We start from the raw sequence: 10967 nt of genomic DNA on the forward strand, positions 1-10967 counted from the left end.
CCTTTCCTTCCTGACCTGTCACTGAACGCTCTGATTAGAGAGGACCTGGTACGGAACTGTGAAAGACACCATCACCCGCTGGGTGGTTAGAGGTTATTTTGAAGCTGTAAAAATCAAACTCACTTTGCAAAGGAACTCTGGCATTGGCCTTAGAATGTTAACGTTCACAAATTAAAGTTTCAAATACCAACTTTAGTAAAGAATAGATGCTATTTTATGAGGGGTTGGCCTACAGTACTTATTGTTCCCTGGCATTAGAAAATGTTTGGAAAAGCACTAAAAATGTATCCCTTCTACAATACTTTCATTTCATGTGTACATAGCGGAAAAACATTTTTGCTCAGGCCTCATTTCCAATTAACCTGAATGAACTCTGAAAGCTTTAAGTGTTAGACTAGAAAATACAAATAATAACACAGGTGTACACACACCACACACACACACACGCACATGCACACGCACAAGCACACGCACACACACTTATACACATGCAATCTTGTTTAGACTTGAATTGTGTACGGTAGAACCATGAATTTATGCTTCATATCATTGTGTCTGAGCCAATATTGGTCCTTCCTTTGCAAACAGAATTTCTACAGCAGACGGAGCTTAAAGAAAGCAGACAGCAATCATCTGAGCAGCAGGTCCCACATCAAAGCTTTGTCACTTGTGAAACTGTAGATGTACATACAACCAACACGCTGACATGCACACACACACGTTTGCGCTGTGTATGTACACAGTTTATGCAGGTGCATGCTTTATACGGCCACTCACATAAATGCACTGACTTAATAAATCAAACCTACATACCTGCACTCACTGTTGGAACTATTGGAATATTCTTGGAATAACTTAAATCTCCCCCTTGTTTATCATCTTTCTGTCATTGCCCTGTTCTCTCACTCTACCGCTGAGAGCATCCATCCAGCTGCGCGTCATGATGAATAGTATGCATATTGTAGTTCAACACTGCGGCCCAAACACACACTAGCCCAGGGTCAAATTCAGGAGCAGTCTCCAATGATTTATAGCATTTGTGTGAAGATAGTTTGAGGAAAAGATGTTCATCACATCGGGACAGCTCAGAGAGTGTCAGCCGAGCTGCCAAGTGAGTGATACATGCCACATATGTGGCCTTGAATTGTGAGTCCTTGAGATTTTAGGCCAGGTTGTCTCATGTGTTAATACTGTACAAAGTCAAAAGTCTGTAAAACACATTCCTATAATGGAAATGCCATTCACTGTACAATATAGTGCTTGTTTTTGTCCAGATTACAATACATTTACAGTACAGGACTTGCAGTTAAAGCAATGAACACAACTTAACCTTGACAAGAGACTCTTAACAATATCGGAATTGGCTGTTACAATATGTGTGTGTTCTTGTGTCTTCAGGTGTCATGTGCATCATTGGTCGGTGAGGAAGCTGTTCAGGACGAGACCAAAAGTGCCTGGGCTGCATGTCTGGACCCCAAGTACAGCCTGACCCACAGAATACAAAGCAAACACTGCAGAGTTTACTCTTTTGGGTGTGTAAAGACAAAAGCATACTCATGCCTTCCACTGAAAACATTCATTCCCTAATCCGAATCTTAACCCTCACCACCACATGTCAAGCATTAACCTTTATTCTAACATAGGTCTAGTCCTAATTATAATCACTTTCACAAAAAGAACATCTACAGTCTGTACACTTGCTTTGGGACCTGCTGTCATGTACTGCATCCGTTGAGCAACGGGACTATTCACAACATTAATTTACAGACAGTGAGGTATCTGCAGATGGGACTGTTTCTCGGAGCATCTGGTGCTGTGACGGGCTGTGATATATCTAGTCACAATTGCCGCTCTTCACCCATAACAATCTAGATTTTTTTCTAGGTTTGTTATCACAATTTCATCAAATAATGAAGGCTATTTTCCGCAAAATAGAAGAGGACCATCTCTGTCTCCACGTCTTCTGGTGGTCTTTTTATGTCCTATTTGAGTGACAAATTTGTCACTGAGCCTATATTTATTCAGGTTCTGTCTTTCTCTGTCAAAATAGAAATATTGACTTTTTAGGGTTCAGTTAGGTTCCTTTTTCTATGTGTGGTTATCCCAGTATTCTCAAATATTTAATTTGCTTTGTGACACTGTAAGAAGAGTAAAGATAATCCTCTGTCTGCCTTAACTGTACCTCCAACATCTACCTGGAGCGTCACATACACTCCACCTCTGCTTCCTCTCCTCGAGTGGCAAGTAATCTTGAATAGAGTCACCAAGGCATTTGACCATTTTAAGATTGGAAAGTCAATCCCAGTTGGCTTTGTATTGTGGATCAGCTTGACCCGGTTTCTGCCCTGCTGGGACTCTGCTGTGCTGATGTGCTGCAGAGGTCTAAAGGGATTTTTCTGCATGAGAGAGGGAGCTTATTAAGTTGACTGTTGAGAGACGGAACAGGTGTGCTGGCATCAAGGTAGACAGAGCACAGATATGATCTGAAATGGAAGTGGGTGGGGTGTGGGTGTGTGGGTTTCGGGGGGGCTGCTTTTTCTGGCTTCTTGCCTTTCCATGGAGAAGTGGTCAGGGGTCAAACGGAGAGATTGGAGGAAAACACATCTGATATCCTCTGGATGACTGATGGGAAAGGCACTCGTGCGGAAGAGCTACAAGGACATGCACCCAGAATAAAAAGAATATTATGCGTCCTCTCAGTGATTTATGCAAACATTTGAACATTTGACCTGAATATCAGCTCGGGAAAATGTGACTCAGTTCTGACTTTTAACGTCATCGAAAGCCACATTACCATTTTTCCTTCTATCTAACTGATCCCTTAAGACCTCCGGAAGGAATTCAATTCACGCTTAGTCGACCCTTAACTCTGGCTAATGCAACAACAGTAAGTCGACCTAAAAAACGAAATTCTATGAGAAACAGGAACGTCATGAGTAACAAAAAAAAGTCCTAAGAGGCCAGTATAAGAGTTTGTGTCCCCTATCTGACCTAGAGTCATACACACGCACGCACGCACGCACACACACACACACACACACACACACACACACACACACACACACACACACACACACACACACACACACACACACACACACACACACACACACACACACACACACAGACTCCATGGTCATACTCTTGAATCTATGCCAGATATGCTGAGTATCCTATTCCCAGGAGACTACTGCTCTGCTGTACAGGAGACTCGCAAAACTCTCTCCCTTTCCTACAGTCCAGTGCTGCTCATAACACTGGAATGCCAAATAATATTTAGTGAGTTTACAACATTGAATTCAGTGAATTACTGACTATGTACAATTGTGTCTGTACTCTTGTGTACATATGTTTTTTTCGGGGGGTCTACAGTTGATACGTCTCATTAACATGCAGTTTAACGAGCCGTGGACGGTCGTGCCTGGGCAGGATGAGCAGCTGTTTTCTGATTGGTCTGTCACATGGTGGTGGATGGGGAGAGTGTGGAGTGGAGGGGGGGTTGCAGGATGTTTTTTCCACATGAAAGACCAGTTATCCACCTTTCACCTCTCATACTCTGTCTTTTCTCTCTCATCCTACATCTTCCTCCTCTACTACTAGTTTCAATCTTTTTTGATCATATATTATTTTATCTTCTCACACAGTAACAGTGCAGATGCTTAAAGCCTGTCTAAGAAAGATGAATCATGCATTGTCATAAAAAACAGCCTACAGTAGGGCCAAGCAAAGCAAGCACTGAAAGTTGTGCATTCACTCATTTGCTGCACTTAAACCATCACAGTATAGCCCCTTTATCCTCTTTGGCTGAAGTTCCCTCCAAAGCCAAATAAGGCAATAATAATAAGAATTGTGACTGCTGTGATTAATAACTATTTTGTCAGCAATCCAAGCGTTTCAGTGAGGGAGGATGTCATTGTCTTCAGTGTTCATTTATTTCAGTAACTGAGCTAACCGTAGGTGCTGGCATGTATAGTTGAATGAAGCCAAGGCTTTACCGTTTACTGTAGCCCAAAACGCATAAGGTATGTTTGTCTGTGTGTGTCATTCAAGGCAGGATCCAGAAAATGCAAATACACATTTAGATATCCCGAACCTGCCCTTTTAATTGATGACCACATTTCTTTTAAGGCACATATCCAGTATGTTGCACAAAAGCTGAAACTTCTTCTTGGATTTTATTTCATGAACAATTCTTACTTTTTTTGGGTGCAAAACGGAAATTGGTGGAGTCTACCTTTTTACCTGTCATTGATTATGGTGATGTGTTGTCTATAAATGCCTCGGCTCACTGTCTTCACATGCTGGATAGTGTGTCTCATGGAGCTCTGACATTTATTACAAACTGTGGATGTCTCACTCACCATTGTGTTGAAGAATCCGCCTGCCTTATGTGCATGTCGCCTAAGTCGTTGGTATGTCTTCATTTATAAAGCTACTCTTGGTAAAATTCCTACCTGTTTATCTTCTCTTTTAAATTTGCACCGTGAAACTTAATATCTCTGCTGGCAAGACATTTGTTCCTAAAGTCAAAATTGAATGGGAAAGACGTTTTTTCTGCAGCTGCTGCATGGAAAATGTTTTCTATGTGATTTTATGTTGGAACAGTGTTTCTGCTATTCTTGGCCAGGTCTCCCTTGTAAAAGAAATCTTTGATGTCATGGGACAAACCTGGTTAAATAAAGGCTAATTTAATCAAATAAATTAAATCATGCACATGTTAATGTTAAGAGGATGAGGGTGGTCATGGAGACAGACGTTTTTGAGAACATCATGGTATTTAAAACAAAGGGAACAAAAAATAAGAGAAGATGTAAAGACAAAGGAAGAAAGATAGAATGGAGAATTTGAAGGGAAAGAGACTATCAGACAGCAGATAGTTTCCCTGTCCACCTGGCTTTTGTGAACTAGTCTCGCCGCCGAAGTTCATAACATCCAGACAGGCTGTTGACATACAGTAATAGTTCAGTGCAAGGACAGGCGGACTTAAGGCTCTGTTTATCAGCTCTACAATCCATTTGGTGTTCGTGACCCATCACACCTCTTCACCACATCTTCACATCTGGTTGCCATGACATTGCAGGCCAACAGAGGGTTACCAGTCCTGCACTCTCTTATGAGAGAGCTATCCCAGTTGGTAGATACCCTCCTTTATCAGCACTGTCATCCAGAAGTGCTTCTGATGCGCTGTGATTCAGAAACTCTCAATGAAGCATTTGAAATATTTAGTGCGATAAAAAGAGATGTCTAGTTACATCTCAATCTCTCCCATACACTCATCTCTCATCCTTCTCTGCCAGTGGGAGGCATCTGGAGACCCAGTGCCTCATCTGTAAAAGATGTGTACTGTGAAATTACAGAACACAGCCGCAGCACAAACTAGACTGGAGGGAATTCAGAGACAGTGACAGAGACGGGGCGAAAAGGAGAAGCATGAAAGAGAGAGAAATACAGTGATGATATGTGTCTGTCTACTTGGATTTACACATCAAAATGGAGAAGTAGTCTTGGTTTTTTGTATTATTGATTTCTTGGCTTTTAAGCGGGCAGGTGAAGTCGGGATCACAGCAACTCTGTGGTGTTTGATATGCAGCTTGTCTGAATCTCTGTGTGACATTTTATTATCCAGTGATCCTTAATGGTATTTGACATGTGTTTGTGCTGACGTTCCTCAACATTAAGACCACGTGTGTTGTAAGCTCTGCTGCTTCTTGTCACAAAAAGGTCATTGCGTTTTTGATCAAATGTTTTCTCTTCAGCAACCAGTATTACAGTACATGTCAGTGTTAAAGTTTTAGCTCAGTTTACATTGGAGCTAAACAGGAAGCCCTAATATTGCTTTGAGTCCCTCATTTCAGAAGTAACATGTACGGTAGTCAAAGGTGAGTGACAAAGTGCTCATGTGAGCAACGATACACCCCAGTATGAAACGCAACAAAAACACACACAGGTATCATCACTTCAGCAAGACTTTACTATCACGACCAGCAGCGTCACCAGCAGGTCAAAGTTTTCACTTATACATGGGTTGCTTTAGCTTCACCATGAGGCTGACATTTGGGTTTTTGAGTGAAATGTTTTCTCAACTATTGGATGGATCTTCATGAAATTTGGGAAAGATATTAATGTTCCTGTCAGGAGGAGTTGTAATAACTTTGGTGTTTACTTTTCCCAATTTTTCACCTAATGCCACCATGAGGTCAACATTTGAATTTGTCCATTTTTCTGGTTTATGACCAAATATGTGTAAAACTAATGGCATACCCATCAGCCTCGGCTGTAATTTGTGTTTAGTGCTAAATAGCAAAACACATTAAACTAAGATGGTAAACATGGTAAGCGTTATACCTGCTGAATACCAGTATCTTAGCTACTGAGTGCATGTTTCTATACCAGTGTTAGCATTTATGCTGCATTCCATTTACCTCAGAAGTTCGAAGTCGGAGCTGGAAATTACGCACCATTTGAGTTGGACAGACACTCAATGTTAGCTTTCACACTATTTTCAACATATTTTAGCTTGTACTAAGAACGTATTGAAAGTATATTACCTGATTGTCTTGTGCTGTGTGGGCTACAGGTTGGGTGTGGATGATCGGTCCCTGGAGCGTTCTCTCGCAAGGGCAGGATGTGAGGTCCACTGCTTTGATCCCAGTCTGAAGCAGCCTCACATGCAGTCGGCTGACATGTGGCTTCATCGGCTCTCCGTAGACTGGAGGGATCCTAACCCAGTCATTGTCGCCCAGCGTCAGTATGCCAACACAAAGAAACTGGCCACCATCCTTAATGACTTTGGACACAGACAGGTAAGAGGTAGAGCCTACTGTAAGAGAGATTGGTCTCTGGCTATGATATAAGTTTATGAAGGATTCTGCCATTATGAAATCACCTGGAACCATGTGAAAGGGATTTTTTGTTCTGAGTCAGCTTGAGTATTCACTTACTATATGCTCCATGCATGCAAACACAGGCCCCTTCCTGTGCATCCCAACATAATACAGCTCATCATGATTTATTATCTGTCTCAGGCTCCAGGTGAATAAACACACATATATAATATGGTTTTCCTCCTTTAAATATTATCATGCTGAATGTTACCTCTTCACAACCCCCCAGGGATTGTATTCCACCTCATCAGATAGGGATCTGCATATAAGATCAATCATGTACACACACACCAAGCCCACTGATAGCATGCATACTAATAAACACAGGTATAGATCCGGCAAACATGCCTGTTTAGGAACAGGCTGAATGATAATTCAAGGTCAAAGAAGCCAAGCTAATCTTACAGTTTATGAAGACAGCTCAGGCTCTTTTCTCGTGCCAATGAGAGGGAAATGTAGCTGTAGCAATTACAGATAAATATATAATACAGGTAGATCATTTACAGTCTGCTAAATTAATGTCTGGGTTTAATTAAAGCCCCCTTTTATGTGATTATAATATCTTGCAGAATATTAAAATGGCATAAGAAACTTGTGTGTAAAAAATCAGTCAATTTCAGTGGAAAAATGTGCTGTTTATGTGCTATTACTTTCATCAGTGTGTCCTGCTGTATTACGTCGTTGACACCCCCACTATGAGTCACCCAAGTCAGAAATGTTCAAATCACAGGGGCTTTAAATTCATTGTGGATATTAATTGTCTCCAGAGGATGGATTATAATATTCTTGGTGACCTGGCAGTGACCTTTCATTTCACCACCACTAGGTCAAAACTGGGACTTGTATTCCTGCACCAATAAGGATAAACCCTTTTCATTTTCAACCTAGGAATAGAAAAATAAGTTATTTGTTTGTTCAGTCAGCTACTAAGGGGCTGGGGTTTGTAAGTTTTTGTTATGATTTGCTCAACACAAATGAGCTAAACCTAATAAATCAATCTTTTTTATTCCTAACTGTCCATATTTGAAAGGTTAAATCAAAGCAAATTTAAATCAGCTTGTGGAGCAGAATGCCTGCTCACTGCTTAATGACATGTGACCTTAGCTTCTTTAAGTTGTTGATAGTTGATCATTCTTTTTCTAGAGCAAAAAAGCAAAGCAGACTAACGTTGAATGAAAAATATTAAGATGTAAAATATCATCAGTGCGTGACAAAATATGAAGAAGTAACCGTTGGTGCGTGTATGTGTTTGTGTGTGCGGGTTTTTACGCCATACTGTCTCAGTATCCACCTGTTTTAAATGCAAAGCCATGCACCCATTCTTGTAATGAGGTTTTAATGCAAGTACATAGTGTGCCGGAGGAGCAAGCAGCAGTGGCAGCAGAACACTTTCTTCTCAAAGGCTCTTGCCTCGCCTCTGTGACAGCAAAAGCAGCAGTGAAGAAGCAGAGTCACTGGAAAAGGTCCCTATATGCATTTGTGCTGCATTTCTTATCTGTGTTTGTTAAAAACTACGCAGATGACTCATTCACTGAGTTCTGGTGACCAGCTGAGATAGCAGACACTGTCACCACTGAGACAAATGTCAGTAGCAGGAAGTCACATCTCATTTATGGAAATAAACTGGATATTAGACCATTGATCATGTTGGTAAATGGACAATACAACAGTATCAGCACTACCAGTGGTTCTACCATTCTTAATGAAACGAAGCACTACCAAATTACAAATGAGCACAACAAACAGTACTTCCACCTAACAATCTTCTCATTTCAGTGAAGGGCCCAATCCTGCAGTCATCTGCATACATGTTGCTACGGTAACCCCACATGCATCTTTGGATTTCTAATTCTAATTCAATGTAGCCAACTGACGCAACTAAAAGTCTATAGCCAGGCTAGCACTTTGTGCAGCTGTACTGCTTGGACTTAATGCAAACATCAGCATGACTACACGCTCACAATGACAACACGCTAATGTTAAGCAGATATAATGTTTACCATATTCACCATCTTGTTTTAACAAGCTTAAATTAGCTAATTAGCACTAAACACAGTACAGCCGAGACTGGAATTAAATTTGGCAGGTATTCGGTCAAAAACCAAAGTATTGGACAAATTATCATTTTGATCCTGATGATGTAGATGAAAATGAAGGGATCATCAAAGTTATAACAATTGATCTTAAAGGAAACATAATGCCTCTACCAAATCTCATGACAGTCAGTCCAATAGTTGTGAAGACATTTCACTCAAAACCACTATTGCCAACCTCATGGTGGCGCTGAAAAGTCAGATACATCACCGTACATTCATACAACGTCTGTGTCATCTTGTGGATGCAGAGCTATATAATGGATTTAGTCTTACAATTGCGATTTAATAAAGTGATGAAATATCAGTATAGAAGGATTTAGCTAGGGTAAGCTTGCACAGGAAGAAACCACGATTTCCTCACAAAGTGTCTTGAAAAAATAAAACTGAATACACAGGTGTCTCTGCCAAGATGCCTATGGGAGGCTCTGCCCTTATGTCAGAGCAGTTTTAGAAGTGCTTTAAATAGTACAGAATCAGCAAACCTCTCAGATGTGTAATTACACATCTTTAATTGTGATCTGCTCTCTTGTGGCAGGCTCACTAATGAATGCATGCAACACATTATAATAATAAAGGCCAGATAAGCTGTGATGTTTGGCTGTTTGGTTTACAAGCACAAACCATTGAATTATTGTGGAAAAAACTATTTTGGGGAACAAAAGGAGACTGTAAATAAGAGTCTTGCTAATAACTAGGATTTGCCCACCATAAAATGAACACATTTCAAGCCAATTAACAAGCTGTGTAAACACCCATTTAAAGTCATTTTCTCAAATCGGCAAACTTGTTTTTTTTAACAAACAATCGGACAACTTTTCATCAAAAGCGTCTCTAAAATTAAAGTTTGCCCTAATGTGCTGCCTAATCCTGGGGATGCTTTACTGAAATAATTACCATGTGTATTTTGATCACATAGAGGAGAGGAATTATTTCACCTTGAGTATACAGACTGTTTGCAGCAAACTGACATTAATTTGTCAGCAGTGGAGGGCAAGACATTTTACATCAAGTATTCTACGGACTATACAGTGAGGCTGGTCAGCTTAGAGTTGTTCCGATACCAATACTAGTATCAGAAATGCCACTGATACTGCCTAAAATGCTGGTATTGGTAGTCTATGCACCAATCAGATAACAGGTAATTCTACTCAAAAAAATGTACTTTCAGGTAGTTGATCATGTTTCGTTATGACACTAGGTAATAAAATAAAGATCTATTGCCATTTTTACAAAGGGTTTAACCTGAGCCAGGCTATACAAGGATCATCATATTCATATGCTGAATCATTTCACATCCATACAGGGTTAGTAATATACAGCTGATAAAAAACAAATAATGATGGAAGTTGCAAAATGGTTTAAAGGGTTTGCTGTCAGTTCAAAATGATTCAAAGTGAGCTTAAACCAAAAGCATGTCAATGTTGTCCATGAGAGCCGATTGTTCGAGAAACCTCATCACCATCTGTGGCTTCATCAAAATAAAAACCCTCTAATGCTCATTTTGTCATGGAAACCACATTTCTTATTTGCTTTCTTGCCGAGCTAGATGAGAAGAGATGCCACTCTCATGTGTGCACAGTGGATATGCAGACTGGAGTCAGGAGACGCAAGCTTAGACTGGAAATAGCTAGCCAGGCTCAGTCCACAAAATTTCTTCCAAAATTTCCGGAGTGTCTGCTGGTTACTTGGCAACAGCTCTCATGCCAAAAAAAAAAGAAGTCACATCCATAAAAGCAATTATCGTTGTTACACTTCTTTTTCAATAAAACAAGTTACGACTTGTTAACCATTGATCTGTTTTTTGTTTTGATTGTTTGTTTGTTTGTTTGAGCCAGGCTAGCAAGTTTCCCAATTTCCAGTGTGCATGCTAAGCTAAGCTAACTGGCTGCTGGCTCAAAATGTCAGCCAAATGTCTTTAGATTTCGAAATACATCTTACTTTGCTCTCCAGCCACTAGGAAACTGCCATCTTCTCATTTCCTTCCAGC

At 40.4% G+C, this 10967-nt stretch overlaps 1 protein-coding gene across 1 annotated transcript in view; it reads left to right on the top strand.

The window, feature by feature from the left end:
• Window positions 1-10967, top strand: part of mettl24 (methyltransferase like 24) — a 33681-nt gene that overhangs the window by 20343 nt on the left and 2371 nt on the right. The window contains exons 3-4 of the mRNA XM_083934376.1: window positions 1399-1532; window positions 6578-6803. Of these exons, the coding sequence (XP_083790502.1) occupies window positions 1399-1532; window positions 6578-6803 (360 nt within the window). The remainder of the gene's footprint in view (window positions 1-1398; window positions 1533-6577; window positions 6804-10967) is intronic.

The sequence above is a fragment of the Echiichthys vipera genome, assembly GCF_963691815.1.
Source record: "Echiichthys vipera genome assembly, chromosome: 19".
NCBI lineage: Eukaryota > Metazoa > Chordata > Actinopteri > Perciformes > Trachinidae > Echiichthys > Echiichthys vipera.